Consider the following 19,152-nt stretch of genomic DNA (forward strand, 5'->3'; position numbering starts at 1 on the left):
TAACCGTTAAATACAACAATAAATATTCAATAGTGTGTGATTTAAGCTACAGCCCAAATTTAGCAAAAATTTAGCTTAGTTTGGAAAAAGAAATGCCATAAATTCCTCTTGTGAAATTACGCTGCTGGTGTGAACGGCTGCATTAAGAAGTGATTCCGAAAAAACATTTTTAATAGGCCAAATATTCACACAAATTTTACATGTCTGGTGTCTAAATGTCTTTATTATTTATGATCACACATGATCTGAAATGAAATCTATCACTCCCTCTCTGTAAATATAGATAGATGCTTCCAATTAACAGCACACATACAGTTCCACAAGTCTTTGGACAATAAGACTGTTTATAATTTTGCCTCTGAACACAACCACGGTAGATTTGATTTTAATCAAGCACCATGGTGTGAATGCAGTGCAGACTTTCAATTTAATTCAAACGATTTAACAAAAGTTAAATTAACTGTTAAGGAATTACAGCCATTTTTATACATACTCTCCCATTTCCAAGAGGCTGATGGTTAATGACTCTCACACCAGTATTAAAAACACTCCTTTATATTTAAAGTTAAGACGGTTGTTTGTCCAGTTACTTTTGAGCTACTGGATTTTCTTCTTCAAGGACTTTGTGTCAATGTGTTTTACTTAAATTAAACTAGCGAAATGTGCAGGTTTTAATGCTCAAAGGTCCAAGATTAAATTAACACTAAATCAAACTGTTTGGGTTACTAATCCTGTGCACTAGTCAATGTTTTATCACTGATGGCAAACACTAAATGTGCAGCACTGTGAATAAAATGGCACTAGTTATATCAAAATAGCAATAAGTGAGAACATGTTAACCACAGAAGCAGATTATGTTTTATCCAAAAGAACCACAATGTGTTTGCTGATGACTACTGTTTGAGTTTACACTGTTATCATCTATGAAAAACAAAAGGGTCTATAAACATATAGACTATATAACAGTTATATGTGTGCATAAAATACAGCCAATAGTACAAAGGTGCTTGAATCAGAGCAATCTTACCTGTTCCTTCAAATGATAAGATCTGCACTCATCTCTCCCTGAACAAAGACATGAACCTGAAACATCCTGTCCAAGCTTAAATACTCTCCTCCTCCTCCCTTCCCTCCCACCCAGCTGTGTTTCGTTTCAAGCACAAGAGAAATGAAACTGAAACCAACAGCCATGTTCATGTATGCATGTATGTCATGTCCCTGTCCTTAATTTCGATGTACCCACACTTACATTTCCAGAAATGGTCAAAGCATTAATGAAGACTGAGAATTTATAAGACAACACAGTGTAAATTAAGTGAAGCTGTTCTCTGATTGGACACTGGAAATTGGGGAGAAAACAGAGGGCATGAGGCCTTAGGTTTCACATTCCTGGCTTTTGCTTCAGCTGATTTACATCAGCTGTTGGGTAATAATCCATGTGACATGATTAGGCTCAAAACAATCCAGTACACAAGGAAAGGAAACAGAAAGTAATCACAGCTCTGTGTAGTTCTGGATACATTACATCATAACTAACCAGAATATTTGGCTTGCACTGAAAAACTTGCAGCACAGTAAGTTTTGATCTTACTAAACTCTGTCTGTTACATTACTTCCTGTCAAGCTATGGTGATACAATAAGGCGTGGGGAAACAGAAACACACACAAGAAACTTCAGAGGCCTAAGATGTTCCTGCCAGTCACGTTTGGTTGCTCAACTCCTGTGGCGTTCAAAACCCTCTTGGACTATAGAGGGGTAGCTCACAGTCCAAAAAAGTCATCAGTTATCTCAGCCACACCGTTTTCATCCAGTGTCTGAAACAAGTTCTTTTAGCTCTCTTTTCCTCACTTGAGATCCCTCACAAACCAAAAACACAAACAGCAGGTGTGTCACTGAATATATACGGGCGATATTACCTTAATGACGTCATGCTGAGCAAAGAGCAATAAAAGGTGAAACAGAGCAGTCTGAAACACACAGGGATTACTCGTACATACACCGACCTGATCTGAAACCCTTGATATGTTTGACATGAAATATCAAACTAAGAACAATTAAAACAGCTCCAATTTAACATGAAATATATTGGAAATTAGAGGCTGGATAGCTTTTAATATAGGCAAAAATGCGGGGCTATTTTACTGACACAGAATAGTATATATGTGTATAGTCTGTCAGTGAGAACATACCTTACAGTGATCAGTGTGCTTCGATCTTCTCAGTGCATCACAATAAACCACGAAGGGTAACAGGTCTTAACTAGTTTACCTCAGCAGAAGTAAAATAGTTATGAGAGTCCATGTGAGTTTTGTCCCAGTCTTGTGATATATGATAATTACCCAGCTACCTGAAACAGAGGTCTCCAACCGCCCGTGCACTTAGACAAGTGTCAAGCAGACAGTATATCTTTATGTCATCAGAGCTCTCTTTAATAAGAGCAGAAATGACATGTTTATAACATTATCTAATCAAAATGTAAAACTACAGGGTTTACAGTGTGTCATTTAGTACAGCGCAAGCGCTTTTGAGCCTTCGGAGAACAAGAACAAAACATCCACTAAGAAACGACTACTTTACACTAATGTACCTCGTCATTGCATTGCAACTTTTATATTCATATATTCAAAATAATTATTTTGTTACGAAATACTGTGGAAAAAGAAGCAACAACCTAGAACGAAATAACTAAGTGAAAACGCTGTCCATCTACCTGTTATTACGATAACAACCCTTTAGTTACAGTTGTGGGGCGTGTGTCTTAGCCTGCATTCAACATCTCTGTCCGGCAGGATATAAGCATGACAGATACTTATGATGGCTAGCAACGGCGCTATGCTGGCTAGCATTCGAAACTAACAGCAGAAATATTATGAAGTAATAACAATGGCATTAGTCGGTCAATATAAAGAGTTACAGCGATTAATCGGGGCGGCACTTGTATTAGGGAATCTTAACACTGTTAAAAAAGTCCAATTTTGTAGAAAAATTTAAATCGAAACTCATTGTGCATGCTAACATCTTGGCCGACTAGCTAGCTACTGCTAAGCTGCATTCACGTTGCTCGATAAAGGTGGTAAAACATCGTTCTCTGCTTTAGAGGCGTTCATGTGCGAAAGCTACTCACACATAGTATGTCACTCACAATCAAATTTGTCACTGTTTTGTTTCTAAGTTTGACATATAAAACCAAACAGACATATAAACAGTTTTCAGAGACGTGTGAATGTATATTCTGAGGTAGCGAGGTAGCCTTAGTGCAGCTTTTGTGTTAGTGACATTATCAGTAACTGCTGATCCAGTGTCCGAAACAAGTTGTTTAAGATCCCCTTTCCTCCCCCTTTCCCCCTTTAACGCTCCCTTTTCAGTGTGAGATTGATGAATACACGCTTTATATTTTATGTAATCCCCAGTATCCTATTCTATAAATCATATATTTGTAGTGGGTGTCTGTGAGGAACAAGTATGTCATAAAAAACAAAACAAAAACAGTTGTTTATGAGTTCAGAAACACATACAAACAACAACAAAAAAAAAAAGTGTAAAGTTGAACTTAGGTTTCACCATTTCTTTGGTTGAATATTTAAAAATGCCGATGACAACAGCCTGATAGACGTCAAACAACCTTTCTGATCAGCTTAGCATGTCTCAGCTTGGCATGCAGGTGTGTCACCTGCTACTCAAGCCTCTTGGTAGTCAAAAGATCGTTGCACTTACTGTAGGAATGTCGTTTGGTGCCTCAACCAGTTCAACCACGTCTGTTGACTCTGTGACTTCATTAAACTTGTTAAACTTTCACTCTTGTGCACTTGAGTCCTCTATTCCTGGAAGCATGTACAAGAAACTTTGAGTTTAAAAGTAAACTCTTGAGTTGATCAGCAACTCTGAGACCCCGTTTCCAGTGGATGGAGGAATTGTATGTTTGTGTCCGTGCTGACCATGATATTTAACTTACAAAACAGGAGAGAAAAAATAGGAGTTTTAATCGGCTTGTTATTTTGTTACAGGCAAAATACAAGTGTGGCATAAAATATAAAATGTTTTGTAATGTGAATTTCCATTAGATGCACTAATTTTGCATTTAGTTTTTAAATCTAATTATTGAGCTGTGCCCCTGACAGGGCCAAGTGTAGGTCACAACAACTGAAGATAAACATCTGGAGAAACAGATCAGACGCAGACAGTTGTGAGATCAGTTGCCCAGATAACAACAGACTCTGGACAAATTCAGTTTCAGTTCAATTTATATAGCAGCAAACAGTAACAATAGTTCCCTCAAGGCAACTTTTACTGCAAGTTTAACACCGTACAGTAATAGACAATAACAGACTCCAACAATCAAACAGCACCTCATGAGCAAGCCCTTGGCAGCGGTGGATAGGAAAAACTCCCCTTTAACAGAAAAAAGCCTCTGGGACACTCAGGGAGGGGCAGCCATAATATAATAAGGATAAAAAATAGGATAAAAGACAGAGTGGAAGAGAGCCAGAGATGAATAATAACTCATGATTAAACACAGACTGCTCTATAAACACACAGTGCTTCTTGATGTCCCCAGCAGGGGGAGCTTCAGTGTCACCAGATCCAGCCCTAAATATAAGCTTTAGCAAAAAGGAAAGTTTTAAGCCTTTGTTTGAAGATCGAGAGAGGGTGCCTGTCTCCTGAACCAAAAGTGGGACCTGGTTCCACGGAAGAGGGATCTGACTTCCCTCATTTTTTAATTAAATAAAATCTGTTTGTGCCCTAATTTGTAATTTTGTTGTTTGAACAATTATTCAGTAAAATACTGAAATCATAAAGGGATGGCACAGCTGATCTTCTGCTCAGTCCTACAATGATCTCTGGCTCAATTTTACACAACTCAAGAATGCTGAAGTATTTTGTGGGAGTATAATATTATTTTATGCCATGTTATACCCCTAATTGAAGATTGTGAATTATTATGTAGTTTTAGTTTGCATTATTCTCCTGAATTAGAAGAAGGTGATAACTATTACATTTGGTAAACTGATTTGCATTACATTAGACTGCTGATTTATTGTGAATGAATGATATTGTTTTATGATGCATTATACTGCTGAGTTAGAAGAAATAATGTTTGCAGAAAGTCATCGCCTTATTTGTCTGATTAGAAGAGAACAGAGCATACTGCCCCATCTCAGCAGGAGCAGATAAACAGGCTTAGGCGCCGTGTGAGAGAGAGAATGTGAATGTTTAGGCTTTTACGACTAGGTGGGGGCCACTAGAGGCTATAAGAGTTTGATCAAGGCTCCACCATTTTGAGATCTGATGCTGTCTGCGTACAGTGTCCATCTCCCACGCATGTGTTCATTAAAATCATCGTTTGACTTGACCCGGCCGGACCAGTGTTGTTATTGTGGTTTTCCTCTTGTATCCATCTCCAATACTTTGAATCCGTAACAGTATTCCCACAACCGAATGCCAATTTTTGTGGGGAAAAAAACTAATGGAAAAATATATGAATTGCTTATAATTGTATTATTATACAATAAATTAAAAGAAAAGCTGCTCTAACTTTAACTAAGTTTGTGTACTGTTGGCTAATACAAAGTCTTAACAGTGGAAAACTTCTTTTACAATGCGGCACCAAGAAATCACAAATTTTTTAAAATGTTAAATTGAAACAAACAACTTTTACACTTCTGACAACACTCACTGCCTTTTTGGGAAATGGAAACCACATCAGTGTCACCCTGAAACGCAAGCAGGATGTGTCATCAGGGACATTACACTGTAAAAACTGGTGTGACATAGAATGAGGCGCTAATTGGACAACTGTTCTTTGCAAAATAGCGAAAGGACTGTGTACTGCAGGACAAAGCACTGTAGTTTTCCTCTGACTTTAAGTGGAGCAGAGGAAAGATTTTGCAAGTGTGAGTAAACGGAAATACAAAAAATTAAGTCATTAAATAGTTACATATTTACAAAGATTGCAATCTGTTACATTTGAAACAAGAAAAGAAAAGTGGTGGAAACTATGGGGGGGAAAGAGGCATTCCATAATCGGTACTTATGATTAGTTTAAGTAAATCCTTTCCCTCTGCACCCACGTGAAAGAGCAAAGAGTTCACGTTCTGACAAAGAAAGAATTTAACAGATATAGATTTCTTTCTAAACTCCGCCCTGCACTTAGTTATTAGAAAAAAGGATTAGCAGTAGTGATTCAGACAACTATATGGAACAACCTTGCGTTCAGTTACAGCCAGCTTTTACAGCATGACCTTTCAAAGGCTGTCTGTTCAGAATCACACACAAAAAAACCCTGTCTAAACCATTTTACTGGTTTATGAGCCAGAATGACTTCATAATAATTGCTTAGTTAAGGTTTGCAGCTTGCTACTGAAGATTAAATAGCAAGCTAGAGAAGCAGATCATTTTGGTTTCTTCTAATTCTTTCTTGACAGTGCCCTCTTTTCTGTGAGGCTGAGCAATCCCACTGCTGTGAAAGCAAACATGATAATCAGTATGACACCATTAACCGTCACTGGTTTTATCTTCTCATACATTTTGTGTTTTACTCTGTGTCTTTATGGTCACTTCACAGCCCGTCATGGCAGAAGACTGAGTCCGGTTCTGCAAGATGTATTTTCATGCTGAAATAGAGTTCTTCCTTCCCACTCTCTCCAAGGGCTTTTTCATAAGGGATAGTCTGATTGTTGCTGTTTTCTGTCTTATACTGAATGATCTTTACCTTATAATCTAAAGTGCCTTCAGATGACTGGTGATGTAAAATTGCATTGAACTCAATTATGATTTACACCACTTTATCGTTGATGTCCCATACACTGCTAGCTTGTACATTCTTTCTAACAATATTGTACATGTAGTAACATTTAACAAACATGACTTAGGCAAGATTTTAGGGCTTTAATCTGGCACAGTGACCACTTTAACAGACAATAAGATGTACGATCTGAGCTACAGACGGTAGCATAACTCCTTGCGACACTTCAGAGCATTTGACCAGAAAAACACACAGCCCAGGAAGACTTGCATACTTGTGCAGACCTGTGTGCGGATGCAAAAGTATTATATGTAAAGTGGCATTGCACCCAAATGTAAAAACGGTTTCATATTGAATAAAGGCATAAATCTACTTAAGTAATGGAACAAATGTTTGAGCATTAGAATATACTTTAATTATGCAGAATATATGCACTATATTACTAGATCATAATTTTTTCTTGTGCATCAGGGGGTAGCTTTATCTGTAACATATATAGTTTTTTTTATCACATTTTATGCTTTAAAATCTGCAGAATAAGCAACTTAAGAGTTAATATAAATGGTATTGAGTTAAAAGTACATCTTGTGAAAGTTTGGAAGCAGAAAACAAAATGGTATAGAATAAACAAATACGTGTTACATTTTACTGGTCCTATTGTCACTCTCATTCAGTGACATTGGATATTTTAAGTTTCACAGTTCTCTAGCCTAGTGGAAAATTATTTCACGGACTCTTTCAACATCATCACTGACATCGACCCCGACAACCCCCTCACTCCACCAGGGTTTCACTTAAACAGAGCTGATTTTGGTTTTGCACCAATCAGAACGCTGTTACCAGTTTTATGTTGAGAACTACAAAATTACGTCATGAATACATGTCAACAAACCATTTAATGCTCTACTTTGTTCTCTAATTCTATGACGAAATGACTTTCATTTAGTCTTTTAATCCCAAACAAATTTATATTTGACATCTTTCATTTTGTCTTTGTAAACAGCATCAAAGTATTCTGCTTCTGCCTCTGTTAGCTGATTCTTCCAATCTCCAGCAATTCCTGAAACACAACACAGAGAAGAATTAAACCTAAATTGAAGGAACTGTTAAATGTAAGATTCTGTTACAGTTTTTCTCAGCTCCTTACGTACTATTACCAGGCTTATAAGATAAAAATCCAAACCCTATCTCAGGTGATCATTTAGAAAGTCCTTGGTTCATTTCTAAAACCTAGGTAGCACGTCCAGGTGCAAACAGAGTTAAAACTTTTTCTGCAATTATTTGGAACCTTTAAAAGTCTGATAAAAGAGCGCTGGGTCGGTGATGCAAAGGAGGAACACAAGGACAAAAAAAATTACAAATAATTTTCCTGCCTGCATACTTTCATTTTAAAACCTACATCCACATTCACCTCCTCCCAGAGTCCTGTTTAGACATACCCGTCGAGGCTATAGGGGGGTTGATAAGAGATATAACTCAAGCTATTTCACCATACAGTACAGCTTCAAAACCAACATACTTTGGGGAGGTTTGGGTGTGGTAACCAGTCTCAGTAGCATTACAAAAACACACCTTTCCTGAGGAATTCAGACTTGCTCTGGTCCATGATTTCTTTAGGAACAGCCGAGTAGTTTGACATGCTGTTTTTCTTCATGTTCTTGAACAAGCATCGGTCTGCTATCTTCTCTATTACTTCAGTATCCAGAGATTTCTCCATGAACTGAGCGATTCTGGTCACAGAGTCCTTCGGGTCCTGCACCGTGCAGACAAACACCGTTCAGCTCATGTTCTTACCACGACTCTCAGTGTACGACTCTTTTTTCATGTTTAAATTATTTGGAAAGCATTTGCAAATGTTCTCACCTTTAAAAGTTCTTCATAGGAGATGTACATGATGGACTCCTTATCTTTAGCGTTGAGCCAACCCTTTACATGGTCAAACCAGGAACCAAATATAACTAAAAGAAAAAGATTCCCTTTGAGTTATTATGAATACAATAGCAAACTTCTCTGCACTAATGGTTCAACTTCATCAATAAATAACCTGCTTCCTGACAATATTCTAAAAATGTTTTCTAAAAGGGAACGGGGATACAATTTGAGGGGGGAATTAAATTTAAAACATTCTTGTATCCGTACAACATTAAAAAGTTTTTGCATCTCTGTGTGTGGAGTGAAACTGTGGAACAGACTAAGTAAAGATATAAAGCAAAGTCCGAGCATGGCGCAGTTTAAAAAGCGGTTTAAGGAGGTGGTTTTTACAGGGTACAGGGAAGAGGTAGAGATTTGATAGGGTGTTCTTGTCTAATATTTTCATGTGTGTACGGGTGCACGGGTATGTTGGTATGGGTATATATATATCTGTAGGTTGTGTATCCTTTGAGGTGTTACTGGGGTTATTGAAAATGTGTATATGTGCGTATGTGTATATACGTATGTATGGATAGATAGAAACATATATGTATATATATATATAAAAAAAAAAGAAGAAGAATTTAAAAAAAAAAATACACATGACATATAATGTAATTGCAAGGAGGTATTTCTGTAGTCTATTGATTACTAGATAGTGGAAAAGGGGTGGGATTAAATAAGCTCATGCTTCTTCCTGCTCCTTTTTGAACATGAAAGTTATTTGTAGTTGTGGTTGCTCGTTTTCTTTTTGTTTTGCTTTGTTTATTTGTCTCTTTTAATTCTATGTTGTTGTACTTTTTTAACATGTTCAAAATAAAGATTCAATCAATCAATCAATCAATCCTTATTCCTCTTGTTACCAGTTGTAAAATACAACTGAATAAAAGGCTAAATGTCACCTGCTGTTCTAATACAGAGTAAAAAAAAAAAAAAGAACAACCTTGTCCATCTAGGAACTTCTGGAGGAACTCGCTCTGTGGGCCTGGTTTCACCAGGAATGAAGTTGACCCGAAATAGTGAAAAGCAGACGTAAAGACATCTTTGGGGTTCCTCATGACATAGATGACCTGGAGTAATGACAAATCATTACTTCACTTTAAACATTCAACATTTAAGTTTGTAGCTTTATGACCAAATAAAACTACAATGTATGTATTACACAGACAAAGCACTTTGAGTTCATAACCTGTCCTTCACATGCAATCACAGACCTTCTCACTGGTGATTTGTTTTTTTTGTATGGTTACTTACTTTGCCGTGCCAGACACTTGGACACAGGCACAGCAGAATACAAACCCTGTATTTCTTATAGGAACTACTAAGTAATAGCCTGAGGTCTCATAAGAAGCTGTCAGTGGTGAGTAATGAAAAATCCTCTGTTCTTGTTGTTGTGTCTTTTAAATTGTGTTGTAATGTTCTTTCAGTTATTTCATTTTCTTTCCACATCAGTTCTCTGTGCGGAGGAAACCTGACAAAGACTTTCACATTTTTCAAGAAAACAATTTGTTAAATTTCACATTTAACAAGAAAAATGGAGGAAACGCAGCGTCAAAGGTGTGCGCATTTTTTGACGTCACACTGTGCGCCACGTTATTGTTTAAGAGAAATAAATTTCTACAATACTGTTACTGTTAATTGTTCTCTCTGCAGTGTTTAAATGCTTACATATACACACACAGTTACCAAGGTTATTATCGTTAACGAAAACTAACGAAATAACGAAAACTAGAAGTGAAAAAACATTTTTGTTAACGGAAATAAAAATGAAAACAAAAAAAGGAAAACTAACTAAAACTATAATGAGTGTTCACAAAACGAACTAAAATTAACTGAATTTATAGCAAAAATGTGTTTAGTTTTCATTGATGTGTGCGTGTCATACAATAGTCAAGGGTGAAAATGAAGTTTAGTTTCCAGATTTTTTTCTTGCTGTCTCATTATGCCAGCAGGTGGCAGTACGTTAGTCGAGTCGTCTGTGTTGCTGCTCCATCCTCGCGCAGAATCATGTCAGGAAAAGTTGGAAGAAAGCGCCAGAGTCCAATTTGGGATTACTTTGAATATGACTGTGTTTTGGATAAAGCAAGTGTCTTGTAGTGGAAACAGACAAATTATGAGGGACATTTCTAAAGGGAAAAAAATCCCACAAACCTTAAAGTGCACTTGAAAAGCTCACACAAGAAGGCTAACCTAGCTTACCTTGAGAAGGTAAGGGAGCACACTCAACCCTCATCCCCAGAAAACAGAAGCTAACCCCAGGCAAGGCAGCGTGATGCATCCCGAGACAACAGGACGGGGATATCTACATAACTGTGTGAGTCAATTACCTTCAAAAAGTTTATCAATTCACTTGAACCAAAATTACGAACACCCGGTGCTGCAAGAGTTAATAGTCTCATTGGGGCCAAGATATACATTTTATAGTTGCCTGGTATCAATGGTTGTTCATCTGCCTTTATTTATTTATTTATTTAAAGAACCCATAGGTGGGAATGTGAGTTGTCTGTCTCTGCATGTTAGCCCTGCGACAGACAGGCGACCTGTCCAGGGTGCAGTATGGTAGCTGGAATAGCAACATACCCAAGGATGAGCAGAATGACTGATATGATGAAACTGGGATTTTGTTACACTTAATTATTGCAAACACAACTAAAACTATAACTGAAACTAATCAAAACTAAACTGAAACTAAGGATTTTCAAAAAAATAAAAACTAAACTAAACTAGCAAACAATTGGTAAAAACTAATTAAAACTGATATAAAATTGAAAATTTGAAGTCAAAACTAAATAAAAATAAAAACTAATGAAAATTGCAAAACTATTAAAACCCTGACAGTTACTGTCCCTCCACACAAACGACTCGGTTCTGCTTCTATGCCCCAGCTTTGTTTACTTTTTCCCACCGAGGCTTCTAGACTTCTGATTGGCCAACATTTCTGCACGGTTAGGAATATAGCGCCACCTGTTGCTTTGGCATGTTCCTAGCAGCGTTTTCCTTCATTTCTGCCTTTACGTGTGGACGGGATTATTTTTTTAAAATGAAAAAAGAAAGTCTCCGTTTTCAAAAATACCCGTGTACGTGTGGACGTAGCCTCAGATTATGCCTGGATGAATCACAGCATATCTATGCCAATTATTTATTATTAAGGAGGAGAAGCTGCTACTCTATAGCAGGAATTAAAGAGACCCATAAAACATCCCCTTTCACATTTAAATTAACAGCTTTAATGACCCACGAACCAAACTATGTGGCAGACCTACCTTTGGTTTAATTTCAAAGAAGGATGGCGGCATCATGCTGTAGTGGAAGTGAGTTGTAAACATGCGTGGAGACGGCCTCTTTTCAAGGTTGAGGATGAGGGCTCGATTCTCCTCCAGCCATGGAACACGGTCCCAGTTGTGGAGAGTCTCAACGGAGGCCGGATCCCCTCCGCTCATGATGAGAGGGAGCATCTCCTGCATCCATGTCGTACCTACAAAAAAAGAAACAATCTCATGTTTGGATTTAGCTTTTATTTGGGCCTCCCAATATTAGAGCTATTAAAGTGTCATTGTACACCAACTTTCTAAAATACAGTGTCAATTTTGATTAAGCATGCCTCACTGCCACCTGGGTAACAACTTCAAGTTGTTATTTTGAAGCCCATATTTCAATAAACAGAAAGAAACCATGGCTGTCACTGTCACGTCTACGCTGGCAGACGTGGAGTGGAGAGAGTGTGAGGACCTAAACGCAAGCATTGGAGAGAGAACAGAACTTGATCTGAAAGTGAGCCTTTATTATGGCAGAGCAGAGCACAAACAAAAGCAAAAGGTGACAATGACTAAGCTAATAAAACCTGAAAAAGAAGTACAAAGAAACTAAAGACCTGAGATGTGGAAAATGGAACATCGAAACCTGGAGCATGTAAAACAAAAGCAATGGGAAAATGTGAAGCAAAAAACCCAAACCCAGAGTCTACAACAAGACACAACAAATCTACTCAGGAGGTGAACCGCAAGACAGTAGTGATGTGCGGATCGATCCTGAAATATCGATTCCTCCGATACCAGTCATTTATGTTCTAGAATCGATTCTCACATTAAAATATCGATATTTTAGTAATTTAGAGTAAATTTGTAGTTCATTAACAGGAAGAAGTGGAAAGAAACTATAACATTCGGATTGTCTACATTCAAAGGAACTACTTCCTCTTCCGCCTTTCATAGTCATGTGTGAAATACGGCTGTATAAATGTCTGGCAGCCCCTTGGCGTGCGCACTCACAACAATGGCTGAGCGTAACTGGAGTCGTGTGCGGACTTATTTTACCTCCACAAACAGCTGAGACGTGGTTTGCGGTACATGTGGCAAAAAAGTGCTCCAAGAGTGAGGTGTTGTGGCCATACTAGGGAGACATTCAAAAAGGCTGTTGGAGGGGGGGAGATAAATACATTTTACAGGGTTTATTTATTGGATAAAATACGTTAAATGTCACCGTTATTATTGGCCGGCCCGGAAACAGCGGGGGTGTCCAAATTCGGAGGCTGCTTCCACCTGAGGACCCGGTCTCGGGAGGGTTGGCGTGTATGGTTGTGGCAACATCACTAACCTTATCAAACACCTCAGAGTAAATCATATCACAGAATATGACGAGCGTATGTTGAGACGAACTGAAGAGGAGAACAGGGACAGGTGACGTCTCTCACGGAGTCCTTTAGTGCTGCAGGCAGGCAAGGTGTTCAAATAGCCACAACTTCAGTTTCTTTTATTTCTATATGATGAACTCTGCATTATTAAGTGATAAGAACAAGTAATCTGATGTCCTGTAATCATTGTGACGCTAGGATTTGAGATGCAATAAATAAAATACGTTTTTGTACAAAGTATCGGTATCGGATCAGTATTGTCGATACCACCCTGAATATTACTTGGTATTGGATCGGAAAGAAAATCAGTGGTATCGCACATCACTACAAGACAGTTCAGAAGGGGCCAACTGCGTGGGAAGTGGCGGCGGCGGAGACGAAGTAGGTCAGGAGGCCGACTGGGTGGGAAGTGGCGGTGACAGCAGAGCAGGTCTGGAGTCCACCTTTCTAGGGTATTAAGTGTGAGTCTTCGCCATCAAAGCGGCTGGTGTTGACATGACTTGGTGGATGGACGTGGACGGGCAGGTGTTAGGAATAAAATGAGTGCGATGAGCACACATTGCGATGTGCTCATTAAAGAGTTGGCGCTCTGTTTTGAGGGTCAAATCTTCACTCAGCGCTTTGACTGAATTGAATTATCTTGATTAACATGTAGAGTGCAGAGGGTTTTTGCAACACGCTTACACATCGTACTGGGCTGAGGGTGTCCGAACAGAATTTCTCAAACTTAAATAACAAATAGAATCAGTAGCATAATATTAATAATCAAGGCTAGTCAGGGAGGCGTCTTCTGTTGTTCCAGGAACAGGAGCAGATACGAGGTGAGGTCAGACGTGGACGGAAAGAGGAGAAGATCCGGCAGGGAGACAGCAGGACTGAAGAAGATAGTCATAATAATACATTTTATTGTTGTGGTATAAACTTTATGGCGCGACTTGAGGCAGGTAATGGCTGAGCGGGCTCACGTGAGCCTCCAGCTGAAACAGGAGGCTGCAGGGGCTCGGCTGAGGCGAAACAGGGCCAGCAGGTGCAGAAACCTCTGAATGAAGCAGAGCTATCTGGAGCTGTGCAGGGCACACAGCTGGCTCAGGATGCAGCAGCTGGGGCTGCGCAGCACATGCAATCTGATCGGGATGGCTGGCTGGATGAACTCGCCTAGCTCCCAGCTGACGGAGGAGGAGAAGAAGGCTGCACTGCCTCCAGGAGTGCAGAGCCAGCTGAGGTCACAGGCTCAGCCTCTGGGGGGAGTTTCAGTTTCTGAGGAGCCCAATTTCACAGTCACACAGTCTCAGAATAAACAATCTTTGGAATTATTATTCCAGACCAGGGAGGAGTGGGAGTAACACAGTTCTTTAAGTCCTTAGAGCAGATGATTCTGTCTCTGAAAACACAGACTTTAAATTTCCAGGCTCAGGGGAAATGTAATCAAAGGTCGGAGAAAGTCCACTACAAAGAGGAAGCCGGAAACCAGGCTTTGTAGCCGGCTAGCTACAATCTTTATGACCACGACGGTATTCCTTATTGGACCTATCCAGCCACTGATCGCACAGTAAATCCACTGTGTGAATTAAGTCTTCCTGGAGCTCCTCACAAGGAGCGAGTGCTGGGTCCATGCTGTGGCCAGATTGTTCTGACACGTCTACGCTGGCAGTGTGTGGAGTGTGGAGGACCCAAACGCAAGCACTGGAGATAGAACAGAACTTGAACTGAAAGTGAGCCTTTGTTATGGCGGAGCAGAATACAGACAAAGCCAAATGTGACAATGACTAAACTAGCGAAACCTAAACTGGGAGAAATGTAAAAAACAAGTACAAGGAAACTAAAGACCTGAGAACCTGAGACATGGAAACCTGGAGCATGGGAAACACGAGACGTAGAAACACAAGGGGAGATATGCAGATAATCCGGCAGCAAATAGAGGAAGACAAACGGCTTAAATACACAAAGGGATAACGAGGGAATGAGACAGGGGAGGACAGCACAGCTGGGAGTACTCAAACATAACGAGACAGGGAGGAAGAAAACCTAAACACACTAAGCCAGGGGTGGGCAATCTCAGTCCACGAGGGCCGGTGTCCCTGCAGGTTTTAGATGTGTCCTCGAACCAACACAGCTGATTTAAATGGCTAAATTAGCTCCTCAACATGTCCTGAAGTTCTCCAAAGGCCTGGTAACGAACTAATCATGTGATTCAGGTGTGTTGACCCAAGGTGAGATCTAAAACCTGCAGGGACACCGGCCCTCGTGGACTGAGATTGCCCACCCCTGCACTAAGCACTACACAAGGAACTATCAAAATAATCCAGGAAACATGAGACACAGGCTACGTCCACATGTACCCGGGTATTTTTGAAAACGCAGATTTTTCTATGCGTTTGCACCTTTCGTCCACACGTAAACGGCGTTTTCGGTCACTGAAAACAGAGATTTTTAAAAACTCCGGCCAGGGTGGATATTTTTGAAAACTCCGTTTTTGCATTTACGTGTGGATGAGAAAAACGGAGGAAACGCAGCATCAAAGGTGTGCGCATTTTTTGACGTCACACTGTGCGCCACGTTATTGTTTCGGTGAAATGAATTTCTACAATACTGTTACTGTTAATTTTACTCTCTGCAGTGTTGAAATGCTTACATATACACACACAGTTACTGTCCCTCCACACATACAACTCAGTTCTGCTTCTATGCCCCAGCTTTGTTTACTTTTTCCCACCGAGGCTTCTAGACTTCTGATTGGCCAACATTTCTGCACGGTTAGGAATATATCGCCACCTGTTGCTTTGGCATGTTCCTAGCAGCGTTTTCCTTCATTTCTGCCTTTACGTGTGGACGGGATTATTTTTTAAAACGAAAACGGAAAATCTCCGTTTTCAAAAATACCCGTGTACGTGTGGACGTAGTCTGGACACAGGAGCTGCATGAACATAGAGAAAAAGGTGACTAGATATGAAATGTGGAATACAGCAAAAGCATAGAAACACAACCTAAATCCTAAAAAATACAGAAAATAACTAAGAAACAAGAAATACAAAGACTATGACATGAATAACACTAAATCAAAGAATATTCAAAAACCAGAAAACACAAACCCGGCGTCCCCAGACCCAGAACTGTGACAATAATCAGGGTTTAGAAATTAGTGAGTTCCAGAATCTTTCACCTTAATGTACTAGACCAGATATATGTTTCACTTGTTTGCCTTACCTTGTGATTGTGCATCGTACGGTCCGGACAGTCTGTGGGCATTTTATGTTCTACTCACGAGTCTGTTACTAAAAGGTCTTTTGACCGATCTTTCTGTGCTGGTTTGTGCTGCACAAAGTTTCGTTTGTGCTGCTCAGACCTGTCTTGCCATTTAAGCGAAACTGAATGCTGGCTTGACAATGAACCAGTTGTACACAGTTCCCTAAATATGCATTCTTCTCTTGTAATAATGAGAAAGCTTAAACTAAAACACAATAAGCCATCCATTTTCTTCAGTTAGCACTGTATTTATTTAACTTTTTACATTGTATCCAAGCTAAAGTCCCAGTCTAAGACAGAGCTGATCTATGGGGATCTAGTCCACTTCATGTCTGTCCTTTTAAATCCATCCATCACCCGCTGATTGTTTTTGGTGTTCACAAATACTTTGTAGAGAATATGTCCAAACTCTAATAAAACTTCACTTGTATTCCTCTGTTTTTGCAAGTAAAAAACATCATTCTGGTACTGAACATCACATTTTAAGTTGTAAATACACTGATTCTTATATAGAGTTTCTACTCAAAGCACTCCATACAACATTCACCTATTCTCACAAGCACTCTAACTACATTCACACAGCACCTTTAATAAAAACATAAAGAAAAGTGCCAGAAGACATTTTTGAGCCTTAGTACCACGCAGCACATTCATATAGGGTATATAAGGTCAGTCTCTTCAGAAAAACCAGCATTGTTCCAAAAAGTGATTCTGTGATTTTTTTATGTTATTGCTGATCTTGATAAATAGAATGTACTGAAAATATTTTTACGAGGGGTTTGTATATTGTTATATTGCAGGTATAATGCACTAATACAGGTACAGCTGCTCTGTGCCACTGTACCTGTATTAGAATCAGTCCAGTCCTTTTTGCTCACTTAAAATCTCTTTAAAGACCTGTCATTTCATATTTGTGGCACTTCCGCTGCTCTCTCGATAAGATCAGAGTCACTATGCTAAGAAGGGCCTGCAGCTGCTAGCTTGTAACAGGACTGTTTAAAAACCAGTGTTGTGCCAAAAAAGTGACTTCCAGTCTTTCCCAGAAAATGATTGTTATAAACAAATTTCTTCTAATCTGTAAAACATGTGTCAAACACATCTTTCATGAATGAAATCCAGTCATTTTGAGCTAGGAGCATTCCTATCACGAGGCAGATCCTTCATTTATCCAGCTTTCACTGACATCACTTATTTATTTATTTATTTTTAAGAGATCTTGCCAACAGGGCAGCAGAAATTACAAATACAACACTACAGTTCTATAGAGATATTTTAAGTGGACTAAAATGACTGGACTAGTTATACAATAACACAGAGTCATAAATATACTAAATGTAATATAAAACAGGTAATTTATGTATTTTATAACCTTCATACATTGCTTCTATAGACTGTAGTCAACACAAAGACATTAGGCATAAATCCAGAGAAATGAGGTTCTCAGGTTTGGGGTGAATTGCATATATTTAGACGCCGAGCATTGACAGACCTGTTTCTACCGGAGACTCAACGGACAGTCGGGGATGAGAGCTTTCCAACAAGGTTCCCACATTTAAAATAAACCCCACAATGAAATTTAATGCTAAATACATACCATTTACGTGGTCGCATAAAATGGAAACGAAGAGCAATCCTTGTTTTAAACGACGTGTTAGACCAACGCCAGGACGATTATATAGTGTAATTGCTGCTTATAATAAGAAAACGACAGGTTGAAAAATCCTCTCCCAGACTACTAAAACAAACCCCTCGTTAGCATAAAAGAAACCATTTGCCGTCGAACCGCGATCACTCACCAGACTTGGGGTACGTTACAATAAGTTTGTCATCCGGACGAAACGCAAACTCCTCGTAGTACCTGAGGCTCTCGGGCGGATGGAGACTTGAAGGCACATAGACGCCTTTGTACAGCGTGTATAACTCTGTCTCAGTCATGCTTCAACAAGCAGAGGCAACTCACTGAAAACAGCTCTGAGAGCTTCGAGCTGAAAAACTGCTGGACTTTGTCTCAACTTAACGCACTATCACTGTTTTTGCAGCTCGAGACTGTAGCGCAAAGTGATGGGTCGTTCGCGAACGAAATGGCTCTTAGAGCCGACTCTTTGACGTGAACGACGCCAGCCGGCTCCTTATTGCGAGCCGCATGGTTTTTTTTTTCTCTCTCTCTCTCTCTCACTTTTTTTCTGCTTCACTCAGCACGCGAGCCTTGTGCTTTACGCTGGGAAGAGGGGGGGAGGGGGTAGTTACACTCAGTAGCACAGGAACAGAGCCAGAGGGAGAGAAAGAAAGCCAGGGACAACAACATCACATTAGAAAGGTATAGTAATCATCCACAACTATTTTCAGCTGCAGATGATAAAGGATTCAGAAAGTTTATTCATGCAGGCCCATATGACAGAGAATATGCATGTTCTTTTTGTTTTCATATTTAATTTATATTTAATTGTGTTGTGGTTTGCAGTTTTTTGTGTTGTTTCGCTTTAAATTTCTAAAAGGAAAAAGCTGAAAATTTTAAATAGTTAAAAGCTGAAATGTGAATAGTTGATTTTTGTATTATATGATTTATGTATTACATTTTATGTGGAGTGAATAAATAAAAGTATATTTACCGTGGCCCCTACAGAC

The 19,152-nt window shown here is 39.2% G+C and overlaps 2 protein-coding genes across 7 annotated transcripts in view; both read right to left on the reverse strand.

Moving 5' to 3' along the window:
• Window positions 1-3,052, reverse strand: part of wu:fj29h11 (uncharacterized) — a 51,365-nt gene extending 48,313 nt beyond the window's left edge. For 3 of the 6 annotated variants that reach the window (XM_087845269.1, XM_087845270.1, XM_087845264.1), the window contains exon 1: window positions 2,191-3,052. The gene's annotated coding sequence lies outside the window, so the exon portion shown is untranslated. Of the gene's footprint in view, window positions 1-1,027; window positions 1,078-2,190 lie in introns of those variants that run through there. The other 3 variants (XM_087845266.1, XM_087845267.1, XM_087845268.1) reach the window with 3 other exon arrangements.
• Window positions 3,053-6,500: 3,448 nt separating this feature from the next.
• On the reverse strand, window positions 6,501-18,581 carry sult2st2 (sulfotransferase family 2, cytosolic sulfotransferase 2). The gene is made up of 6 exons (XM_006796948.3): window positions 18,324-18,581; window positions 11,918-12,129; window positions 9,598-9,724; window positions 8,607-8,701; window positions 8,316-8,496; window positions 6,501-7,803 (listed from the first exon to the last, which is right to left on the reverse strand). Exons 1-6 carry the CDS (start codon window positions 18,460-18,462, stop codon window positions 7,694-7,696), a joined length of 864 nt encoding a protein of 287 aa, XP_006797011.2. The 5' UTR covers window positions 18,463-18,581; the 3' UTR covers window positions 6,501-7,693.
• Between the last annotated feature and the right edge of the window lie 571 nt (window positions 18,582-19,152).

The sequence above is a fragment of the Neolamprologus brichardi genome, chromosome 8 (genome assembly GCF_056152115.1).
Source record: "Neolamprologus brichardi isolate AB-2024 chromosome 8, ASM5615211v1, whole genome shotgun sequence".
Classification (NCBI taxonomy): domain Eukaryota; kingdom Metazoa; phylum Chordata; class Actinopteri; order Cichliformes; family Cichlidae; genus Neolamprologus; species Neolamprologus brichardi.

Coding starts and splice junctions, on each gene's coding strand:
- sult2st2 (XM_006796948.3), bottom strand. CDS start 18,462: ATGACTGAGACAGAGTTATACACGCTGTACAAAGGCGTCTATGTGCCT. Junction 9,725..11,917: donor TCTTTGAAATTAAACCAAAG/GTAGGTCTGCCA, acceptor TCATTACTCCAG/GTCATCTATGTCATGAGGAA. Junction 8,702..9,597: donor GAAGTTCCTAGATGGACAAG/GTTGTTCTTTTT, acceptor TTTTTCTTTTAG/TTATATTTGGTTCCTGGTTT.